At 51.6% G+C, this 24,246-nt stretch overlaps 1 protein-coding gene, 1 non-coding gene and 1 pseudogene across 10 annotated transcripts in view; 1 reads left to right on the top strand and 2 right to left on the bottom strand.

Annotated features, from left to right (window-relative positions):
* RCC1 (regulator of chromosome condensation 1) overlaps nucleotides 1-18,313 on the bottom strand; it is a 23,593-nt gene extending 5,280 nt beyond the window's left edge. Inside the window, exons 1-6 of one of the 9 annotated variants that reach the window (XM_058444320.1) lie at nucleotides 17,643-17,941; nucleotides 13,128-13,204; nucleotides 3,987-4,068; nucleotides 3,365-3,415; nucleotides 1,602-1,789; nucleotides 1,242-1,421 (exon numbers count right to left, since the gene is read on the bottom strand). In XM_058444320.1, the coding sequence (XP_058300303.1) occupies nucleotides 1,242-1,421; nucleotides 1,602-1,789; nucleotides 3,365-3,415; nucleotides 3,987-4,059 (492 nt within the window). In that variant the 5' untranslated portion in view covers nucleotides 4,060-4,068; nucleotides 13,128-13,204; nucleotides 17,643-17,941. Of the gene's footprint in view, nucleotides 1-1,241; nucleotides 1,422-1,601; nucleotides 1,790-3,364; nucleotides 3,416-3,986; nucleotides 4,069-13,127; nucleotides 13,426-16,128; nucleotides 16,316-17,642; nucleotides 17,942-18,257 lie in introns of those variants that run through there. The other 8 variants (XM_032759510.2, XM_058444318.1, XM_058444319.1 and 5 more) reach the window with 8 other exon arrangements.
* Nucleotides 4,351-8,566, top strand: LOC116813733 (thioredoxin-dependent peroxide reductase, mitochondrial-like; annotated as a pseudogene).
* A 970-nt stretch (nucleotides 18,314-19,283) lies between the features above and the next one.
* LOC116814033 (small nucleolar RNA U13) lies at nucleotides 19,284-19,384 on the bottom strand. Its single transcript, XR_004371135.1, has one exon. It is a non-coding gene; the product is annotated as a small nucleolar RNA U13 (small nucleolar RNA).
* Nucleotides 19,385-24,246: the final 4,862 nt, after the last annotated feature.

Raw genomic sequence — 24,246 nt, 5'->3', positions numbered from 1 at the left:
ACTACAGGCACCTGCCACCATGCTCGGCTAATTTTTTGTATTTTTAGCAGAGACGGGGTTTCACCGTGTTAGCCAGGATGGTCTCGATCTCCTGACCTCGTGATCCGCCTGCCTCGGCCTCCCGAAGTGCTGGGATTACAGGCGTGAGCCACTGGGCCTGGCCCAATTCTGATGACTTCCATGTGTTTGAAATTCTCCATGAAAAATTCAAAATAGATGTGCTAAGGAAACACCCATCAGGCCGAGTGTGGTGGGCCACGCCTGTAATTCCAGCACTTTGGGAGGCTGAGGCGGGTAGATGGCTTGAGGTCAGGAACTCGAGACTAGCCTGGCCAACAGGCATGCGCCTGTAGTCCCAGCTACTTGGGAGGCTGAAGCAGAAGAATGGCTTGAACCCGGAAGGTGGAGGTTGCAGTGAGATCTCGCCACTGCACTCCAGCCGCCTAGGCGATGGAGCGAGACTCCATCTCAAAAAAAAAAGCAAACAATTTAAATACAGAACTTGGCCCCGGGAACGGTGGCTCATGCCTGTAATCCCAGCACTTTGGAAGGCAGAGGCAGGGTGGATCACCTGAGGTCCGGAGTTTGAGACCAGACTGACCAACAGGGGAAACCCCGTCTCTACTAAAAATACAAAATTAGCTAGGTGTGGTGGCGCATGCCTGTAATCCCAGCTACTCGGGAGGCTGAGGCAGGAGAATCACTTAAACCTGGGAGGCAGAGGTTGTGGTGAGCCGAGATTGTGCTATTGCACTCCAGCCTGGGCAACGAGAGTGAAACTCCATCTCAAAACAAAACAAAACAACAACAAAAAACAGTATCTGTTTTTTAAACTACACTCCTCTGTACCTTGGAAACTCTGAGATGTGACAATCCCTGCCTCCACACCTCCTTCCCCATCCAAGCCTCTGGGAAGTGCTGGCAAGGTGAGGGGGAGACGGAAGTCAGGGAGATGGGTGAAGACAGCAGGCCTCCTGGATCAGCCTCAACCCAGGGACATCCTTGACCCACTCACTTCCCAGGACAGACACTTAATGACATCGGATTCGAGGAAACAGCCCGTGGCATGGACAGGCCCACATGAGGAAGCTAGAGTCCTGGGTCTGGGCCTCAGCTCTACCTGTGGGCTTTCATCTCCCCACCAGTAAGTACCACGGGGGCATGGAAGTGGATTATCTTTGGGGCCCCGCCAGTTAATTCTGCCTTTCAGACCCCATGCAGACTTCCAGACCCAGCCTTACCCTGAAGGAGCCCCAGAGGAAGACACGGCCATCCTCGGTGAGGGCTGCTGTGTGACTGTCTCCTGCTGACACCTGTACCACCTTCTCTTGCAGCTCCACTTTCCCAGGGACCATCTCCGAGCCCTCCACTGATGTGTCCCTTCCCAGGGCACCCTCATCATTGCAGCCGAAGGAATAGACCTGTGCCCAGGATGCCCTCATTAATGCAGAGTCTGGCCGCGCAGTCCATTCTCATGTAGGCCACTCTCCACTTGACAAGCCAGCTCCATTTCCACAGTGAACATGTGTGGTTCAAAAGCCCTGCCCCAAGCCACCCAACCCCAGGCCTTGTCCAACCCTGTGCCGGCCCCCAACACCTACCTGGCCACTTTTGCTTAGACACACGGTGTGCATGCCCCCAGCCTCAGCCTGCACAACATCCTCTGGAATGGATACCAGGGCCGGCTTCTTCCTCTCCATCACCTTCTCACCCAGCCCCAGCTGGCCCACGTCGCCCTGGCCTAGTGTCAGCACCAAGCCGGGTTCTGTGCTGTGGGACCTGTGTGAGACTGAAGGGTGAAGAAGACAGACCCTGAGTCCAGTGGATGGCGACCACGAGGGGAGGCCACAGGCTCCGGGATCAGACAAACCTGCGCGGAAACCCCTGCTCTGCCACAGACGTTAGTAGGAACTTTCTAAGTTTTGTCATCTGTGAAATGGGGACAACAAAAGTACCTCTCTCACAGGATTTTTTTTTTTTTTTTTTGAGACGGAGTCTCGCTCTGTCACCCAGGCTGGAGTGCAGTGGCGCAATCTCGGCTCACTGCAAGCTCTGCCTCCCGGGTTCACGCCATTCTCCTGCCTCAGCCTCTCCGAGTAGCTGGGACAACAGGCGCCCGCCAGCACGCCCGGCTAATTTTTTTGTATTTTTAGTAGAGACGGGGTTTCACCGTGGTCTCGATCTCCTGACCTTGTGATCCGCCCGCCTCGGCCTCCCAAAGTGCTGGGATTACAAGCGTGAGCCACCGCGCCCGGCCCTCTCACAGGATTTTTGTGGAGATTAAGAACTGAGCACATTATTCATGTGAAAGGGGAGAAAGGGAAACAAGGAGACACTGGATACTGTGAAATGAATCTTGGTGGAGAGGGCAAGGGGCTGGGTGCGGTGGCTCACACCTGTAATCCTAGCACTTTGGGAGGCCGAGGCAGGCGGATCACTTGAGGTCAGGAGTTAGAGACCAGCCTGGCCAACGGTAGCCTGTAACCTCAGCTACTGGGGAGGCTGAGGCAGGAGAATCACTCGAACCTGGGAGGCGGAGGTGGCAGTGAGCCGAGATCGTGCCACTGCCCCGTGCAGTCTGGGCGACAGAGTGAGACTCGATCTCAAAAAAAAAAAAAAAAAAAGAAAGCTAATTATTATTATTATTATTTTGAGACGCAGTCTCCCTCTGTCGACAGTCTGGAGTGCAGTGGGTGGATCTTGGCTAACTGCAACCTCTGCCTCCAGGGTTCAAACGATTCCTCTGCCTCAGCCTCCCGAGTAGCTGGGACTATAGGTGAGTGCCACCGTGCAAGGCTAATTTTTTGTATTTTAGTAGAGACGGGGTTTCACCATGTTGGCCAGGATGGTCTCGATCTTCTGACCTCGTGATCCGCCTGCCTCGGTCTCCCAAACTGATGGGATTACAGGTGTGAGCCACCTTGCCCGGCAGAAAGCTAATTATAATAGCAGAATCTGCAGCGAAAGCAAGGGAGACTACGTGGGTCAGAGAACAGTCCCCAGTCTCCATCCTAGCCCTCCTCCATGCCCAGGCCGTCTGCCAGTGAATAAGTTCAGCTCCCGGGCAAATCCACTGCAGAAACAGACTCTTCCCTCTGCCATCCAGTGGAGAGGCAGGAGGGGCGGGAGGAAGAGCGGACAGCAGCATTTGCGGGAGGTGCACGCCAACAGGTGGGCAGCCCGGGGCCCTCTGTGGGCCAAAGGCGGCCCCCCAACCCACAGCACCGGGCAGCCAAGGGCACCCAGCCCCTCCCCCAAGGATGTGGCCACCGCTGAGGAGCCCGCGCTGGCAGCACAGAGGGCGCCCCGGGCGCGGAGCCACCCGGTCGGGTTTTCTGGTCAGGAGGGCTCGGCCTGTAGGCACCTTGGCAGGAGCGGGCGCCAGGAACGCGGCGGGAGGCGGCGGCCCTCGCGTCTGCAAAAGACAGACACTGTCTGAGTGTGGGTCCACACTTCCCCTCCCAGTTTGGTGCTGGCTTTTCTCTCCTCCTTGTCCCCCTCCGGGGTCCCAGGACAGAGGAAACCACAGCCACCTCCCTCAAATGCTGCCAGGCCATTATCTCATCTCATCCTCACACAGCCCAGAGAGGGTGGCGCTGCTCTGGCTGCCTCCATTTTATGAAGTCGATAATCCAAACTGTGGATTAAGTGACTTGCCCATCAGCTAGACAGAGCAAGGACTTGAACCCATGTTGGAGAGTCAGTGATCCTAACCGTAATGCATCACTGCCTGGGGCGAAGCCCTAGGGTCTAGTTTTTTTTTTTTTTTTTTTTGCCAGTGCTGCCTGAGTGCCTCGAGAGGAGCTTCTGCCCACTTTTGTGATTCCCAGAGGGTGGGATTCAATGAGCTACAGGAAACCTTCCAGCTGGGTGGGGTCTCTGCACTCCACACACTTCAGCTTCAAGCGTCAGGAAGAAGCCCAGTCCTGGGTTCTTAGGGTTTCAAGGGGCCACCTGTACCCACAAAAAGGCCAAGGCCAACTTACCCTTCACCTTCTTGCTTTTGGGGATGGCATCTGCTGGGGGGGACTTTCTTTTAGCTATGCGCTTGGGTGACATCTTCCTGTTCTGAAAGTCAGTCAAATACTACACGTGAGAAATGGCAAACTTTTCCTGGGCCAATCAGACAATATTTATCAAACACCCTAGAAATATGTTAAGAGGAATTGCCCAACAATTCCACTTCTCAAAATGTATCCCAAGAACAGAATAATGGATGCACGCAAAGATTAATTACACAAATATTCTCTACTGTATTCTTCATAACATTTTAAAAACAACAAAAATAGGACCCAGGTGTTCAATAGTAATGAACTAGTTAAATATGTGGTGTATTCATGATAGAACAGTATGAAGCCATCAAAAGTGATGTTTTCAGAGATCAATCTATTGAATAGAAAGATGTTCCCCACTGCCAAGTAAAACAAGCAGAATGAAAAACAGACGGCCAGGTGCAGCGGCTCACATCTCTAATCCCAACACTGTGGGAGGCCGGGGCGGGCGGATTACCTGAGATCAGGAGTTCAAAACCAGCCTGGCCAACATGGCAAAACCCCGTCTCTACTAAAAATACAAAAATTAGCCAGGCGCGGTGATGGGCGCCTGTAATCCCAGCTACTCAGGAGGCTGAGGCAAGAAAATTGCTTGAACCCGTGAGGTGGAGGTTGTGGTGAGCCAAGATCGAGCCACTGCACTCCAGCCTGGGCAACAGAGCCAGACTGTCTCAAAAAAATAAAAAATAAAAAAAGGCTGGGCACGGTGGCTCACGCCTGTAATCCCAGTACTTTGGCAGACCAAGGTGGGTGGATCACTTGAGGTCAGGAGTTCGAGACCAGCCTGGCCAACATGGTGAAACCCCATCGCCACTAAAAAAAAAAAAAATACAAAAATTAGCCAGGTATGGTGGTGTGCGACTGTAATCCCAGCTACTTGGGAGGCTGAGGTAGGAGAATTGCTTGAACCTAGGAGGTGGAGGTTGCGGTGAGCCAAGATCAGCCATTGCACTCAGCACTCCAGCCTGGGTGACAGAATGAAACACCACCCCCCAACCAAAAAAAAAAGAAAAACAGATTATCATCCCTTTTTTTTTTTTTTTTGGAAAAAAAATGCATACACATAAAAAAATTGTGAGAAAAATGTGGGGAGGAAAATATATCCCGTATTAACAATGGTAACCTCGGAAAATGGTATTATAGATAATTATTACTTGCGTCGTTGTATCCTCCTATATTATCTAAGATGTTTAATAAGGAGCATTACATGTATTTTTCTTTTTTTTTGAGACGGAGTCTCACTCTGTCACCAGGCTGGAGTGCACAGGCATGATCTCAGCTCACTGCAACCTCCGCCTCCCAGGCTGAAGCAATTCTTCAACCTCAGCCTTCCGAGTAGCTAAGATTACAGGCGTGCCTCGCCATGCCCTACTAAGTTTTGTTTTGTTTTTGTTTTTGTTTTTTTGAGATGGAGTCTCGTTCTGTCGCCCAGGCTACAGTGCAATGGCGCGATCTTGGCTCATGCAACCTCTGCCTCCTGGGTTCAAGTGATTCTCCTGCCTCAGCCTCTCTAGTAGCTGGGATTACAGGCGCCCACCACCACACCCCGCTAATTTTTGTATTTTTAGTAGAGACGAGGTTTCACCAGTTTGGCCAGGCTGGTCTCGAACTCTTGATCACAGGTGATCCACCCCTCCTTGGCCTCCCAAAGTGCTGGGATTATAGGCGTGAGCCACTGTGCCCAACCCAAAATTTTTTTTTTTTTTTTGAGACAGAGTCTCGCTCTGTCACCCAGGCTGGAGTGCAGTGGCGCGATCTCGGCTCACTGCAAGCTCCGCCTGCCGGGTTCACGCCATTCTCCTGCCTCAGCCTCTCCAAGTAGCTGGGACTACAGGCGCCCGCCACCACGCCGGGCTAACTTTTTGTATTTTTAGTAGAGGCGGGGGTTTCACCATGGTCTCGATCTCCTGACCTGATGATCCGCCCGCCTCAGCCTCTCAAAGTGCTGGGATTACAAGCGTGAGCCACCCCGCCCGGTGCCCAACCCAAACTTTGTATTTTTAGTAGAGACGGGGTCTCACCATGTTGGCCAGGCTGGTCTCAAACTCCTAATCTCAAGTAATCCACCTGCCTCAGCCTCCCGAAGTCCTGGGATTACAGGCGTGAGCCACTGCGTCCGGCAAATTACATGTTTCATTTTTTTTTTTTTTTTGAAGCAGAGTTTTGTTCTTATTGCCCAGGCTGGAGTGCCATGGCGTGATCTCGGCTCACCACAACCTCTACCTCCCAGATTCAAGTGATTCTCCTGCCTCAGCCTCTGGAGTAGCTAGGATTACAGGCATGTGCCACCACGCCCGGCTAATTTTGTATTTTTAGTAGAGATGGGGTTTCTCCATGTTGGTCATGCTGGTGTTGAACTCCTGACCTCAGGTGATCCACCCACATGTATTTAAAAAGTTTTGGCCGGGCGCGGTGGCTCACGCCTGTAATCCTAGCACTTTGACAGGCTGAGGTGGGTGGATCAGAGGCCAGGAGATCGAGACCATCCTGGCTAACACGGTGAAACCCAGTCTCTACTAAAAATACAAAAAATTAACCGGGCATGGTAGTGGGCCCCTGTAATCCCAGCTACTCGGGAGGCTGAGGCAGGAGAATGGCGTGAACCCGGGAGGCGGAGCTTGCAGTGAGCCGAGATTGCGCCACTGCACGCCAGCCTGGGCGACAGAGCGAGACTCCGTCTCAAAAAAAAAAAAAAATTTAAGTCTGTTGTAAACAATTAAAACATTGAAGAACAACATTAAGTGAAATATCCATCATAACTCCATTCAACCCCATGTAAGTACCAGTAACTTTGGTAATGTGTTACTGTTATAATCAGAGGGGGAGAAGAGCTATTTTCTTTTCTTATTTAATTGGTTGATTTTTTTAGAGACAAGGTGCCACCACACCTGTAATCCTAGCACTTTGGGAGGTCGAGGCAGGAGGATCGCTTGAGCCCAGGAGTTCAAGACCAGCCTGGGCAACATGGCGAAACCCCATTTCTATCCAAAAAATTACAAAAATTAGCCAGGCATGGTGGTGCATGCCTATAGTCGCGGCTACTCAGGAGGCTGAGGCTACAGTGAGCTGAGGTTGTGCCACTGCACTTCAGCCGGGGCGACAGAGACAGACCTTGTTTCAAAAACACGTGCACTGAAGATTGCAGCTGCTGTGGGAAGGTTACTGTAAGCATCAGTTGCCCGGCATGTGAGTGCCATTCCTTGGGGGTATTTCTGCCACTGCAGCCCTCAGGCCTGCTGTTTCTGGAAGAACAAGCTTGACAAACATATTGTGGTCTGGTTCCGGTCAAACAAAATTCTGGCACCAGTTCCTCATACCGTGCACCTGATGTCACCCAGCATGCGCCCTATTTTAAGGGTACAGCCGTTGTCGATGGAGAGTTCAAAGACCTAAGCCTTGATGACTTTGAGGGGAAATATTTGGTGCTTTTCTTCTATCCTTTGGATTTCTTTTTTTCTGAGACGGAGTCTTGCTGTGTCACCCAGGCTGGAGTGCAGTGGCACGATCTCGGCTCACTGCAACCTCCGCCTCCTGGGTTCAAGCCAATTCTCCTGCCTCAGCCTCCTGAGTGCCTGGAATTACAGGCGCCTGCCACGAACTCCTGGCTAATTTTTGTATTTTTAGTAGAGATGGGGTTTCACCATGTTGGTGAGGCTGGTCTTGAACTCCTGAACTCAGGTGATCCATCCGCCTCAGCCTCCCAAAGTGCTGGGATTACAGGTGTGAGTCACCGCGCCTGGCCCTATCCTTTAGATTTCACCTTTGTGTGTCCTACAGAAATTGTTGCTTCTAGTGACAAAGCTAAGGAATTTCACGATGTGAACTTTGAAGTTGTTGCAGTCTCAGTGGATTCCCACTTTAGCCATCTTGCCTGGATAAATACACCAAGAAAGAATGGCGGTTTGGGCCACATGAACACTGCACCCTTGTCAGATTTAACTAAGCGAATTTCTCGAGACTACGGTGTGCTGTTAGAAGGTCCTGGTCTTGCACTAAGAGGTCTCTTCATAATTGACCCCAATGGCGTCATCAAGCACTTGTTTTTTTTTTTTTTTTTTTGAGACGGAGTCTTGCTCTGTCGCCCAGGCTGGAGTGCAGTGGCGCAATCTCGGCTCACTGCAAGCTCCGCCTCCCGGGTTCACGCCATTCTCCTGCCTCAGCCTCCCGAGTAGCTGGGACTACAGGCACCCGCCACCGTACCCAGCTAATTTTTTGTATTTTTTTTAGTGGAGACGGGGTTTCACTGTGTTAGCCAGGATGGTCTCGATCTCCTGACCTCCTGACCACCTCAGCCTCCCAAAGTGCTGGGATTACAGGCGTGAGCCACCACAGCCGGCCACACTTGAGTGTTAATGATCTCCCAGTGGGCCGAAGTGTGGAGGAAACCCTGCTCTTGGTGAAGGCGTTCCAGTAGGTAGAAACCCATGGAAAAGTCTGCCCAGTGAACTGGACACAGGACTCTACTACAATCAAGCCCAATCCAGCTGCTTCCAAACAGTATTTTCAGAAGGTAAATCAGTAGCTCACCCACGTGTATCTTCACCTTCTTACCCCAGAGAAGAACCACAGTTGAAATCTGTTTTTATCATTTTAAAGATGATTATCTGTGGCCGGGCGCGGTGGCTCATGCCTGTAATCCCAGCACTCTGGGAGGCTGAGGCAAGCGGATTGTGAGGTCAGGAGATCGAGACCATCTTGGCTAACATGGTGAAACTGTCTCTACTAAAAATACAAAAAATTAGCCCAGTGTGGCCGGGTGTGGTGGCTCACGCTTGTAATCCCAGCACTTTGGGAGGCCAAGGCAGGTGGATCACGAGGTCAGGAGATCGAGACCATCCTGGCTAACACAGTGAAACCCCGTCTCTACTAAACAAAATACAAACAATTAGCCGGACGTGGTGGTGGGCGCCTGTAGTCCCAGCTACTCGGGAGGCTGAGGCAGGAGAATGGTGTGAACCTGGGAGGTGGAGCTTGCAGTGAGCCGAGATAGTGCCACTGCACTCCAGACTGGGCAACAGAGTGAGACTCCGTCTCAAAAACAAAAAAAACAAAAACAAAAACAAAAAAATTAGCCGGGTGTGGTGGCATGCGCCTGTAATCCCAACTACTCAGGAGGCTGAGGCATGAGAATCGCTTGAACCCGGGAGGTGGAGGTTGTCGTGAGCCGAGATCGTACCACAGCACCCCAGCCTGGGCAACAGAGCAAGACTCCGTTTCAAAACAAAACAAGCAAAAACAAAAACAAAACAACAACAAAAAAAGAGATCAAAGCTATATATGCAGTCACACTAACATACAAACACCAAGTATGACATAAATGGGGAAAGGAAACCATCTATGGGTGATTAGGAGGGTGGCAGTAGGAAGATCCAGGGCAGCTGGAAGCCTTGGCCCCTCCACGCTCCCAGTCTTTTAAATGCTGCTGCCGCTGCTCAAGACTTCCATGTCTTCTCCAGGCTGCTGGGAATACAGACATTCTCCCCAGCTCTCTAATTCTAATCCAGCCAAAAATGTGTCCAATGTCTTTTTTTTTTCTCTACACATACAGCTCTGGAAATAAATTTATATATATATATATTTGAGACGGAGTCTCGCTCTGTCACCCAGGCTGGAGTGCAGTGGGGTGATCTCGGCTCACTGCAAGCTCCACTTCCCTGGTTCACACCATTCCCCTGCCTCAGCCTCCCAAGTAGCTGGGACCACAGGCGTCCGCCATCACGCCCGGCTAATTTTTTTGTTTTTTGTTTTTTGTTTTGAGACAGAGCCTCGCTCTGTCACCCAGGCTGGAGTGCAGTGGTGCAATCTCGGCTCACTGCAAGCTCCGCCTCCCGGGTTCACGCCATTCTCCCGCCTCAGCCTCTCCGAGTAGCTGGGACTACAGGCGCCCGCCACCACGCCCGGCTAATTTTTTGTATTTTTTAGTAGAGATGGGGTTTCACTGTGGTCTCGATCTCCTGACCTTGTGATCCGCCCGCCTCGGCCTTCCAAAGTACTGGGATTACAAGCGTGAGCCACCGCGCCTGGCCAATTTTTTTTGTATTTTTAGTAGAGATAGAGTTTCACCGTGTTAGCCAGGATGGTCTCGATCTCCTGAGCTCGTGATCCTCCCGCCTCGGCCTCCCAAAGTGCTGGGATTACAGGCCTGAGCCGCCGCGCCCGGCTGTATATATATTTTTTGAGACAGGATCTGACTCTCTGTCGCCCAGGCTCAAGTGCAGTGGCACAATCACGGCTCATTGCAGGTTTGACCTCTTGAGCTCAGGTGATCCTCCCACCTCAGCCTCTAGGACAGCTGGGACTACAAGTCCGCATCACAATACCCAGCTAATTTTTATATATTTTGTAGAGACAGGGTTTTGCCAAGTTGCCCAGGCTGGTCTAGAACTCCTGGGCTCAAGTGATCTACCCGCCTCAGCCTCCCAAAGTGCTGGGATTACAACAGGTGTGAGCCACCATGCCCGGCTGGAGCCACAGTCTTTAAGGTCATGAAAAACAGTCAAGTTGTCTAAGCCTCTACCTGATGTTACACAGGGAAAGAGAACTCCAAGAGCCCTTCTCAGTCTCAGCTGTGGGCCTAACCAGCAGCCCCCTCATTCCTTCCTTCTAGTGGTTCCCGAGAGCCCAGCCTCTCTAGCTCTCCCCTCCATGGTATATGGACACAAGGCCAGGCACTTTTCTGCTGATTATCCTGGAGAAGAACAAAATACTAAAGATGGGAAAGTAACCAAGGGCCTAGAGTCCTGATAAGCCTTTGCAGGCTGAGCTTCTGCAGGTTGTTACTGGCCCAGTTCTGACCGATGAGGTGGCAGTTCTGAACTTCACCCAACTTTTATTCTCCCAGGGCTGGGAATCCTCCAACCTGTCTTTTGAGACCCCTTGTCCCACACTAAAAATGCACGTTCTTTTTTTTTTTTTTTTTGAGGTGGAGTCTCGCACTCTTGCCCAGGCTGGAGTGCAGTGGCGGGATCTCTGCTCACTGCAAGCTCCGCCTCCTGGGTTCATGCCATTCTCCTGCCTCAGCCTCCTGAGTAGCTGGGACTACTGGCACCCGCCACCACACCGGCTAATTTTTTGTATTTTTAGTAGAGACGAGTTTCACCATGTTAGCCAGGATGGTGTCGATCTTCTGACCTTGTGATCCGCCTGCCTCGGCCTCCCAAAGTGCTGGGATTACAGGCGTGAGCCGTCGCGCCTAGCCACATTCTTTGGGATTAGAGGGAACTGGGTTCACCTTCCAGAGCTTGTGGCTGGCCAGTGACCTTAACCTCTCTGAACTGTATTCTCATCTATAAAAGGAGATGCAATGACTACTTCTCAGGGCTGTCATCAAGACTGAATGAAATGGTTGTAAACCCACAAATATTTATAGTGCTTACTACTACTAAGGGAGGAGACCATCCCTCATATTGTCTTATGCCCAATTTCTGCCTCCAAAGAAGGAAATAAAAACTAAAAGGCAGAAATGAAATCCACAGGCAGACAGCCCGGCGCCGTGCCCTGGGCCTGGTAGTTAAAGATCGACCCGTGACCTAACCGGTTATGTTATCTATAGATTCCAGACACTGTATGGAAAAGCACTGTGAAAATCCCTGTCCTGTTCTGTTCCGATCTGATTACCGGTGCATGCAGCCCCCAGTCACGTAACCCCTGCTTGCTCAATCAATCACGACCCCTTCATACAGGCCACCTTAGAGTTGTAAGCCCCTAAAAAGGACAAGAAGTGCTCACTCGGGGAGCTCGGTTTTTGGAGACGCTGAGTCTTGCCAAAGCTCCTGGCTGAATAAAGCCCTTCCTTCTTTAACTTGGTGTCTGAGGGGTTTTGTCTGCAGCTTATCCTGCTACACTACTGCTTGGCTTTGGGTGAGGAGGTGTAGCAAGGATAAAGGAGACTAACCCTTTTTTAATCTCATAATTTTTTCATCCTTTGTATTTATTTTTGAGACAGGGTCCCGCCCAGACTTGAGTGCGGTGGCATGGTCATGGCTCACTGCAGCCTCAACTACTTGGGCTTAAGCCATCCTGGAGAGCTGGGACTACAGGTGTGCACCACCACACCCGGCTAATTTTTGTATATTTTGTAGAAACAACGTCTTGCCATGTTGCCCAGGCTGGTCCCGAACTCCTGGGCTCAAGCGATTCTCTAGCCTTGGACTCCCAAAGTGCTGGGATTATAGGTGTAAGCCACCATGCCCGGCCTTTTATTTTATTCTTTTAAAAGAGGGGGTCTCGCTCTGTCACCTAGGCTGGAGTGCAGTGGTGCAATTAGCTCACTGCAGCCTCGAACTCATGGACTCGAGTGATCTTCCCACCTCAGCTTCCCAAGAGCCTGGGATCACAGGCATCTGCCATAGCACTTGGCTTGATTTATTCATCCTAAAAAAGTCCAGAGGATTCTTGGCAGGCCTGCCCAGGATCCCCCTATGAGCTTGGCCAAACACAAAGACTCCCAGGCTTGGGCTTAAATGACCAGGTAGATGGTAGACGTCCATGTAGTGAGATAGAGAGAACACTGTCGAACAAACAGGAGAGAAGAGACGTGAAGCTCCATGTTGCTAGGTGTTTTCATTCAATCTGAAGTGCTTGGGAGCCATCCCAGAAAGGATGTCAGGCAGGCAAAGTTAGATGGGGTAGTGATGTGGGATATAAGAGGCACCTTTGTGGCCGGGTGCGGTGGCTCACGCCTGTAATCCCAGCACAGTGGGAGGCCAAGGTGGGTGGATGACCTGAGGTCAGGAGTTCGAGACCAGCCTGACCAACATGGAGAAACCCCATCTCTACTAAAAATACAAAATTAGCCAGGCGTGGTGGCACGTGCTGTAATCCCAGCTACTAGGGAGGCTGAGGCAGGAGAATCGCTTGAACCCAGGAGGTGGAAGTTGCGGTGAGCCGAGTTTGCACCATTGCACTCCAACCTGGGCGACAAGAGTGAAACTGTCCCTCCACCAAAAAAAGAGGCACCCTGTTTTAGATAGACAGCTGTATGCCAAGGTAAACATCCCATCAGTTCATCAGAATAATCTGTAGCAGTCTGCTGTGCCTGGGAGGGAGACTGTATTAACATGAAAAAGTACTCACAACCAAGTCAGGAGAAAAAGCAGGAACAATTAAGTCAGCATAGTTGGTGCTGATGGCTAGGCTGCCATGAGCACAGCCTGGAATGGAGTCAGACACATAAAGGCTATATGAAGTGTTGGTGTCATGGGGCATTAACCAAAAAATCTGTTATCGTGGATGGAACAGACCCAATCAACATCTTCTTAGTTATCTGTGTTTGGCTAATATTCTGGAGCGTTTCACTACAAGCTGGCCCCAGTGATCCCACTCTACAGAGAAGAAAACAGGCTCAGAAAGGTGAAGTATCTCACTCAAGACTGGAAGAGGAGGCCAAGATCGGAACCAAGTTAGTCAGACTCCAGAGCTGGTGCCCTTGAGTGTTATTAGAAATTTCTTCTGCCTCCTTCCTCCCCAAGCTCCCTGGTAGTCTCTCAGCTTGCCTGGAACTGTCTCTCCTCCTCCTTTCCCTAGGAAAGACGGCAACTTGCCACTGGTCTTCCGGTCCCCACCCTCATCCCCTCCTCTCATTCTCCAAGTCATTCGTGATAAATAAATATGTGTGTGTGTGTGTATATATATATATATATATATATATATATTTTTTTTTTTTTTTTTTGGAGACAGGGTCTCACTCTGTTGCCCAGGCTGTAGTGCAGCAGCACGTACATGGCTCACTGCAACCTCCACCTCCTAGGCTCAAGCGACCCTCCTGCCTCAGCCTCCAGAGTAGCTGGGACTACAGGCATGTACCACCACGCTTGGCTAACTTGTAATTTTTTTTTTTTTTTTTTGTAGAGACAAGGTCTCACTGTGTTGCCCAGGCTGGTCTCAAACTCCCGGGCTCAAGTGATCCTCCCACCTCGACCTCCCAAAGTGCTGGGATTATAGGTGTGAGGTACCGTGCCCGGCCTCATTCATGATCTTTCCAAACCTCAAACCTGAAGCAAGCCGCTGGCCTGCCTGGACTCCTTAGTGGTTCCCTTTTCCTGGAAGATAAAGCCCGTGTTTCTCAGCTGGGTATTAGAGACCTCCAACATCGGGTACCGACAGAACCTTCAGCTTCATCTCCTATCACATCCTCCCTTCTCTTCCCACACAATCTCCTAGCCAGACCCACCAGGCCAGAATGCTAACTGTACTCTCCACACCATTTGCATCTCTTTACCTGGAATGCCTTCCCATCCCTTATCCCACTGGAAGAACATCTACTGGTGTCTCAAAGTCACCAACCTCCTCTGATCCCTCCTCCATCCTGAACTAGTCATTCTCTCTGAGAAACTGGGACAGACTTTTGGATCACCATCACTTTAATTTACATGCCTATCCACGATACCAATCAACTTCCGAAAATATGAGCCCCCGGGGGCACCGGCTAACTCACTGTATCTTCCATATGCAAAACCCTTTTACTCCTCACAGGAAGCTGAAGAAGGCAGCACTGTCACTCCTATTTCACAGTTAAGGAACTGAGGCTCAGAAAGGTAACTTTATTGGCCTAAGTTCACATAGCAAGTAAAGGGGAGCCGAGAAAAACAACCCAGGCCTATCTGACTGATTCTGAAGGCATCTGAAGACATCTGAAGGCAGACCCAGGGGCTAAGGCAGCCTGGGCAGGCCTGCCCAGTATCCCCTATGCACTTGGCCACGTCCAAGAAGCAGAGAGCAGAAGCCAGCTGAGGAGAGGACGGTGAAACCAGAGAGGAGACAAAGAGGCAGCTAGAGCCTGAGGGAAGGTGGGGTGGGTGGTGACAGGTCCACCGACCGACAGACGTGGGGAAGGATAGTGGCAACAACTCCCTGCTGTGGTGGAGATGGCACCTGAGTGCTCGTTGAGTCCCGGAGGCTTCCTCTCCAAAATCGAAGACTTGAGGCCATGCACTGGGCTGGCAATCGCCAGGGAAGGGCAGGGGATGGAGGGCCACCTTCTATTTTTTTTTTTTTGAGACAGAGTCTCGCTCTGTCGCCCAGGCTGGAGTGCAGTGGCGCGATCTCGGCTCACTGCAAGCTCCGCCTCCCAGGTTCACGCCATTCTCCTGCCTCAGCCTCTCCAAGTAGATGGGACTACAGGCGCCTGCCACCACGCCCGGCTAAGTTTTTGTATTTTTAGTAGAGACGGGGTTTCACCGTGTTAGCCAGGATGGTCTCGATCTCCTGACCTCATGATCTACCCACCTTGGCCTCCCAAAGTGCTGGGATTACAGGCGTGAGCCACTGTTCCCGGCCGGAGGGCCACCTTCTAAAAGGCGGAGCCCTGTTCCCGGTACCTGCCTGCACAGCCTCTACTGCACCAATGGGTCTTGTGTACAGACTTCTTCTCTCACTGCTCTGGGTGTGTTTTCCTTTACTTGCTTTTCTTTTTTTCTTTTTTCTTTTTTTTTTGAGATGGAGCCTCACTCCGTTGCCCAAGCTGGAGTTCAGACGCACGATCTGAGCTCACTGCAACCTCCGCGTCCCAGGTTCAAGCAATTCTTCCGCCTCAGCCTCCCTAGTGCTAGGACTACAGGAGCAAGCCAGCACGCCTGGCTAATTGCTTGGTATTTTTAGTAAAGATGGGGTTTCACGATGTCGGCCAGGCTGGTCTTGAACTCCTGACCTCAGGTGATCTGCCCACTTCGGCCTCCCAAATTGCTGGGGTTACAGTCGTGAGCCACCGAGCCCGGCCTCTCTGGCTGTTTTCTTAACCAGGCAGTGAGTGTCTGGGCTGGGAATAAGGAGTTGGCTTTTGACATCATGCTTCCCCGCCCCGCCCCACCCAACACAGCTTCCATCTTCAAGAAGCACACAGTCTCTGGGAGAAGAGTGAGACAGTCACAGATAAGTTGCCTACAGAGTCAGCTTCCACCAACAGGCACTCCAGAATGCCCACAGCTGCCCTTTGAGGTGAGCAGACTCATCCCAGTTTTACAGCTAAGGGGAAGATGAGGCTCAGGGAAAGGTGACTCAGGTCACACAGAGGTGGAATGAAATTCCAGTCTCATGACCACGCTCCACCAGAGCTGGAGCTGCCCTACCCCCACCTCACCTTCCTTATTTATTGAAGAAAGCAGGTAGGCACGCCAGTCTAGACAGTCTGCCCGGAGCCTGGTGCTCCTGCCGACCTCCAGTGACCTCACCACAGCCTCAATTTCTGTAAAAGAAGACAGAGCCCTCCCAGGCCACTGCAGCTGTGCCCTCCGTCCCCCACGCCAGGAGGCCAGGAGGGAGAACTTGTCTGTCAGACTCAGGCTGAAAAATCTCTTTGTGTGAAAGGTCCCCAGGAGGGAAGGAAGGAGAGAGCTCATGTGTCAATATGCATTTGGTGAGCTGCTGTTATGCCAGGCACACAGCTGGTATATTTCACACTAGGAGTTTCTCACCTGGGATACCCGTTGTATACAACCTGGCCTGGACCTATGTGTTCATTTTTCCTGGGGGAAGGGACACACAACTTCGACTAGATGTTGGGATCACTGCTTTATGAAAATTATAGGATATTACTATTCGGGAGGCTGAGACAGGAGAATCGCTTGAACCTGGGAGGTGGAGGCTGCAGTGACTGAGAGCACGACACTACGCTCCAGCCTGGGCGATACAGCAAGATTCCGTATCAGGAAAAAAAAAAAAAAAATTGGCCGGGAGCGGTGGCTCACACCTGTAATTCCAGCACTTTGGGAGGCCGAGGTGGGTGGATCACCTGAGGTCAGAAGTTCAAGACCAGCCTGGCCAACATGGTGATACCCTGTCTCTACTAAAAAAAAAAAAATACAAAAATTAGCCGGGCCTGGTGGTGCGTTCCTGTAGTCTCAGCTACTCGGCAGGCTGAGGCAGAATTGCTTGAATCTAGGAGGTGGAGGTTGCAGTGAGCTGAGATCGTGCCACTGCACTCCAGCCTGGGTAGGTACTAAGAGCAGAAACTCCGTCTCAAAAAAAAAAAAAAAAAAAATTATATCCTCACCACATGCCCCCTACCATTGCTTTACAGATAAGGAAACCAATGCTCTGGGGGACTGGGTGGGTTGCCCAAGGGCATCTGATGAGAAAGTTGTAAAGATGAACAGACCAGGATTCCCGCTCTTGGGATGTCTTTGAAACAGGAGCCTCGTGAACTCCTAATTCATCTGTCCAGGTTGCACTCTGATGCCCTTCTTGGGGGAAACCTTCCCTGCCTCCTCCACCCCGCAGAGTTCCTTAGTCTTGCACACAAGACCCTTCACGACCCAGCCCCTGCTGTATCATCTTGTTACTCTCCTCCTCCAGTCACCTCAAGACCTGTGGTATCCCTGACCACAATACCTATAACTTCATGGGTTGCACGTGCAATCCCTCTGCCTGTATCACCCTAATCCCACTACCCTCAGACTGCCTGAAAAACTCTGTTTCTTCACAACCCCATTCAAGAGTCACTTCACCTGGAAAGCCATCCCTGAGCCTCCTGGGCAGGGTGGGGGGGGTCCCCCTGAGGGCTCCCCGTAACACCTCACACACTCAACTTCTGCTAGGACACACAAGTCACACGCGGTCGAAGTTAGGTCAATATGTGATGTATGAATGACTTACCAGTAGCGTCCGTCGCCCGGGTTCAAGGGCATAGTTGGCTCATGACACGGGCCTGCTCTTCTCACTACTGTCCCCCAGCCCCGCAAGAGCATCACGGAATAAATGGCCAGCAAATAATCTGCTGACAGACTGAGCTGCTGCGGAGTTCGAGACACACGGCTCCCAAAGGTCCACAGCGGAAGACCCTCGAGCTCCTACGACCCACCCTCTCCCGGGCAGGGCTCCCTCTCCGATCTGCAAACCGCCTTCTCCAAGCGCCTGCCGGACAAAACCATCCTCCTCGCGGCAGAGACCCATCCCCCGCCCGGCCCCGCCGCGCTCGCGCCGTTTGAATCTCCCGCCTGCACGGGCGCCGCGGTGCGGGCGTGAGAGGCGCGGCGGCGGAGGGGCCGCGCGGCCCTAGCTCCGGCGAGGCGGCGCCCAGCGGGGCCGGGGAATCGCGAGCCCGCACCGCGCCTTCCTGCCTCCGGGCTTCACGTGGGGCCGGCGCCGCGCGACACGGGCGAGAGCGGGCAGCGACCTATAGGCCCGCGTGGACCGGCCCGTGCTCCGGCTGTGGCCGCCCCGCGCACCGCCCTCCGCCCCGACCCTCCGCGCGTCCTGGGCGAGACCTACCTCGGTGCACGTCGGCCACAAGGAACTCCAGCGCTCCCCGCCGGGCCGCGAACTGCCCCAGAGCATGCGCTCTGCAGGCCTCTGGCCCCGACCCGGGCGAGAAAGGAAAACAAAGAGCCCGGCGGCCCCTGGCGGCCATCCCGGGATCTGCATGTGGCGCGCTCCCGGGCTTGGGGGGGCCCTTGGCCAGGCTGGTTCCCCTGGCCCGGTTCCAGTGGGTGTGTATTTTGGAAACCCCAAATCGGGACACGTGGACTAACAACCAGAAAGACTCCTTGAGTTCGGTCTGTTTAGGAAAATCTCGTGCGGTAGGGTCTGTACGGAGAAAAAAGATACTCATCTTCCCTACCCTCAAGAGGGCATGGAGAAGGTTGAAAAATCAGGCTATCGGCCGGGCGCGGTGGCTCACGCTTGTACTCCCAGCACTTTGGGAGGCCGAAGCGGGCGGATCACGAGGTCAGGAAATTGAGACCACGGTGAAACCCCGTCTCTACTAAAAATACGAAAAAATTAGCCGGGCGTGGTGGCGGGCGCCTGTAGTCCCAGCTACTCGGGAGGCTGAGGCAGGAGAATGGCGTGAACCCGGGAGGCAGAGCTTGCAGTGAGCCGAGATCGCACCACTGCACTCCAGCCTGGGTGACAGAGCAAGACTCCATCTCAAAAAAAAAAAAAAAAAAAAAAGAAAAGAAAAATCAGACTATCAACAACCACACAGCGCTATGATAGGGACACCCAGAGGGGCATCTGACTCAGCCCGGGGCTTAAGAACAGCTTTCCAAGTTAAGTCTAGGGGGGCAGGACATCCTAGGAGAAGCGACGTTTGCAATGACAGGGAACCATGAGAACCCAGGGAGGTTGTGGGAAACTGCCAAGTAGATGGGAGCAGAGGGTGCCTGTGGGAGTGACAGATCATGGATGCAGGGTCTTGTGTGTCTAAGGGGTCCAGCCTCTATCCTGAGGCAGTAGGGATATATGGGAATTTGGGCACGGGAATGGCATGATCAGATTTTTTTCCCCATGAGCTAACATCAGATGGGTATGTGCCCATGTCTTAACAAGGTTTGAGGGAGGCACATCTCATATGCGTGTGAACACCCAGTCATCATTCTTATGAGCTACAAGAGCATCCTGATATGATCGGATCTTATAGAACAAAATAGAGAATGGACCTGGGGAAGACGGGAGCCAAGTGGGGAGGAGCAAGAGGAATGAGAGAGACCAGATAAAATAGAAGATAAGGGTGTGAGTTGGGGTTGGGTTAGAGATGGAAAACAGATACCAAGAAAAGGCTGTCTCTTGTTAACACACTCATTCTTCAGGATGGATACAAACAGTGCTTCAGGATTTCAGGTGTTCCCTGAAACCCTTGCAAAGGATGTTTTCTCTATTTCATGTTGACTCAGACTCTGAGTCACTCTACAGCACCCAAAACTAGATGGACACTTTTGATGAGTTCTTACCAACTGAACTGAACTTTTTTTTTTTTTTTTTTTTTGAGACCGAGTCTCGCTCTTGTCACCCGGGCTGGAGTGCAGTGGTGCGATCTCGGTTCACTGCAACCTCTGCCTCCCGGGTTCAAGCGATTCTGCTGCCTCAGCCTCCCAAATAGCCGGGATTACAGGTGCCTGCCACAACGCCTGGCTAATTTTTGTATTTTTAGTAGAGACTGGGTTTCGCCATGTTGGCCAGGCTGAATTTCTTATATGCAGAGCCTGCCACAAGGCACTCCCCCGTCTTCAGTGTTTCTTTTTTTTTTTTTTGAGACGGAGTCTCGCTCTGTCGCCCAGGCTGGAGTGCAGTGGCGCGACCTTGGCTCACTGCAAGCTCCGCCTCCCGGGTTCACGCCATTCTCCCGCCTCAGCCTCTCCGAGTAGCTGGGACTACAGGCGCCCGCCACCACGCCTGGCTAATTTTTTTGTATTTTTTAGTAGAGACGGGGTTTCACCCTGGTCTCGATCTCCTGACCTCGTGATCTGCCCGCCTCGGCCTCCCAAAGTGCTGGGATTACAAGTGTAAGCCACCGCGCCCGGCCCATTTTGTGTATTTTTAGTAGAGACTGGGTTTCACCATTTTTGCCAGGCTGGTCTGGAACTCCCGACCTCAGGTGACTCGCCCATCTTGGCCTCCCAAAGTGCTGGGATTACAGGCATGAGCGACTGCACCTGGCCATTATTTTTATTTTTTTAGTTTAGTTTTTTTTTTTTTTTTTTTTTTTTTTTTTTTGAGACGGAGTCTCGCTCTGTCGCCCAGGCTGGAGTGCAGTGGCGCAACCTCGGCTCACTGCAAGCTCCGCCTCCCGGGTTCACGCCATTCTCCTGCCTCAGCCTCTCCGAGTAGCTGGGACTACAGGCGCCCGCCACCACGCCCGGCTAATTTTTTGTATTTTTTAGTAGAGATGGGGTTTCACCATGGTCTCGATCTCCTGACCTCGTGATCCGCCCGCCTCGGCCTCCCAAAGTGCTGGGATTACAAGCGTGAGCCACCGCGCCCGGCCGTAGTTTTGTATTTGTATTTTTTATTTTATTTTGAGATGGAGTCTCATTCTGTTGCCCAGGCTGGAGTGCAGTGGTGCAATCTTGGCTCACTGCAACCTCTGCCCCCTAGGTTCAAGCAATTTTCCTGCCTCAGTCTCCGGAGTAGCTGGGATTACAGGCACGCACCACCATGCCCAGCTCATTTTTGTATTTTTAATAGAGACAGGGTTTCACCATGTTGGCCAGGCTGGTCTTGAGCTCTTGACCTCAAGTGATCCACCCACCTCCGCCTTCCAAAGTGCTGGGATTACACGTGTAAACTACTGGGCCCAGCCCCAGTTGTTTGTCTCAAGAGTCTCACTCTGTCACCCAGGCTGCAGTGCAGTGGCAGGATCTCAGCTCACTGCCACCTCTGCCTCAGCCTCCCGAGTAGCTGGGACCACAAATGTGCACCACCATGCCCAGCTAATTTTTTTTTGAGATGGAGTCTCACTCTGTTGCCCAGGCTGGAGTGTGATGGCGTGATCTCGGCTCACTGCAATCTCTGCCTCCCGGGGTTCAAGCAATTCTCCTGTTTCAGCCTCCCCAGTAGCTGGGATTACAGGCGTGCGCCACCACGCCCAGCTAATTGCCCATCTAATTTTTGTATTTTTGGTAGAGACAGGGTTTCACTATGTTGGCCAGGCTGGTCTTGAACTTCTGAGCCTCAGCAGTCAGCCTGCCTTGGCATCCCAAAGTGTTGGAATTACAGGAGTGAGCCACCACAACTGGCTGATGTGGAGGTTCTGGCTGTAATAATGTACTGTGGGTTTTACAACATATATAAAAGTAAAATACATGACAATATCAAAGACTATATAGTGAGAAATGGAAGAAATATTTTTATTTTATTTCTTTATTTTTTCTTTATTTTTTTGAGATGGAGTCTCGCTCTGACCTCGTGATCCGCCTGCCTTGGCTTCCCAAAGTGCTGGGATGGATTACAGGCGTGAGCCACCGCGCCCAGCCTCTTTTTTTTTTTTTGAAACGGAGTTTTGCTCTTGTTGCCCAGGCCATGCAATGGCATGATCTCGGCTCACCACAACCTCTGCCTCCCAGGTTCAAGCAATTCTCCTGCCTCAGCCTCCCGAGTTGCTGGGATTATAAGCATGTGCCACCACGCCTGGCTAATTTTGTATTTTTAGTAGAGACGAGGTTTCTCCATGTTGGTCAGGCTGGTCTTGTACTCCCGACCTCAGGTGATCCGCCAGTCTCAGCCTCCCAAAGTGCTGGGATTACAAGTGTGAGCCACCACACCTGGCCGCCAGAAGAGTCGTTTTTTTTTTTTTTTTTTTTTTGAGACAGAGTCTTGCTCTGTCGCCCAGGCTGGAGTGCAGTGGCGCAATCTTGGTTCACTGCAAGCTCCACCTCCCGGGTTCACACCATTCTCCTGCCTCAGCCTCTCCGAGTAGCTGGGACTACAGGCACCCGCCACCACGCCTGGCTAATTTTTTGTATTTTTAGTAGAGATGGGGTTTCACCATGTTAGCCAAGACGGTCTTGATCTCCTGACCTCATGATCTGCCCACCTCAGCCTCCCAAAATGCTGGGATTACAGGCGTGAGCCACTGGGCCTGGCCTTTTTGTTTTTGAGACGGTGTCTTTCTCTGGGGCCTAGGCTGGCATGATCTCAGCTCACTGCAACCTCTGCTTCCAGGTTCGAGCGATTCTTCTGCCTCAGCCTCCCAAGTAGCTGAGACTACAGGCAAGCGCCACCATACCTGGCTAATTTTTTTTTTGTATTTTTAGTAGAGGCAGGGTTTCACCATATTGGCCAGGCTGGGGAACATTCTTATACTACAAGTGAACTAGTTTAATATCAATTGAATGTAGACTATTGTAAATTAAAAAAATGTATAATATGGCTGGGCATGGTGACTCATGCCTGTATTCCCAGCACTTTGGGAGGCCAAGGTGGGAGGATCGCTTGAGCCCTGGAGTGCAAGACCAGCCAGGACAACATCATGAGACCTTGTCTCTACAAAAAATACAAAATTTAGCCAGCCATAGTGGCACATGCCTGTGGTCTTCACCACTCAGAAGACCGAGCTGGGAGGATCGCTTGAGCCCGGGAGTTCCAGTTTGAGGCTGCAGTGAGTCATGATCTCGCCACTGCACTCTGGCCTGGGTGACAGAGTGAGACTCTGTCAAAAAAAAAAAAAAAAAGTAAATGGCCTAAACACTCCAATTAAAAGGCATAGACTGTCATATTGAAAAACCCAACATGTTACCTACAAGAAATAAAATTTTAAAATAAGGCCAGGCACGGTGGCTCATGCCTGTAATTCTAGCACTTTGGGAGGTCAGGGCAGGCGGACTGCCTGAGCTCAGGAGTTTGAGACCAGCCTGGGCAACATGGTGAAACCCCATCTCTACTAAAATACAAAAAAATTAGCCAGGCCTGGTGGTGCATGCTGTAGTACCAGCTGCTCCAGAGGCTGAGGCATGAGAATTGCTTGAACCTGGGAGGCAGAGGTTGCAGTGAGCTGAGATCGCACCACTGCACTTCAGCTGGGCAAAAGATTGAGAATCTGTCTCCAAAAAATAAATGAATACATAAATAAATATGCTCAGCCAACACTGGATCTGCAAAAATAATATAAGTAAATACACAAATAATAAATTTGTACAAAAAGTAAAAGATATACTGTTGTTTTGTTTTTGAGTCAGGGTTTGCTCTGTTACCCAGGCTGGAGTGCGGTGGTGTAATCATAGCTCACCGCAGCCTCCACCTCTAGGGCTCAAGTGAGCCACCTCAGCCTCCCCAGTTGCTGGGACCACAGGCATACAGCACTCCTGGCTAATTTTTGTATTTTTTGTAGAGACAGGTTTTTGCTGTGTCGCCTAGGCTATTGTTGTAACACTAGTCAAAAGAAAGCTGGTGGCCAGGTGTGGTGGCTCATGCCTATGAACCCAGCAGTTTGGGAGGCCAAGGTGGGTGGATCACTTGAGGTCTGGAGTTGATGACCAGCCTGGCCAACATGGTGAAACTCCGTCTCTACTAAAAATACAAAAAAAAATTAGCTGGTCATGGTGGTGCGTGACTGTAATTCCAGCTACTCCGGAGGCAGAAATTTCAGTGAGCCCAGATTGTGCCACTGCACTAAGGCTTTGGCAACAGAGTGAGACTCTTGTCTAAAAAAAAAAAGAGGCTGGGGGCGGTGGCTCACAACTGTAATCCCAGCACTTTGGGAGGCCGAGGCGGGTGGATCACAATGTCAGGAGATCGAGACCACGGTGAAACCCCATCTCTACAAAAAATTAGCAGGGCGTGGTGGTGGGCGCCTGTAGTCCCAGCTGCTGGGGAGGCTGAGGCAAGAGAATGGCGTGAACCCGGGAGGTGGAGCTTGCAGTGAGTCAAGATCGTGCCACTGCACTCCAGTCTGGGCGACAGAGCAAGACTCCATCTCAAAAAAAAAAAAAAAAAAAAAAAGAAAAAAGAAAGATGGAGCTATGCAGCTATGAGCAAATTGCTA

Source organism: Hylobates moloch, unplaced genomic scaffold (genome assembly GCF_009828535.3).
Source record: "Hylobates moloch isolate HMO894 unplaced genomic scaffold, HMol_V3 SCAFFOLD_9, whole genome shotgun sequence".
NCBI lineage: Eukaryota > Metazoa > Chordata > Mammalia > Primates > Hylobatidae > Hylobates > Hylobates moloch.
This window is presented reverse-complemented; position numbering and strand designations above follow the sequence as displayed.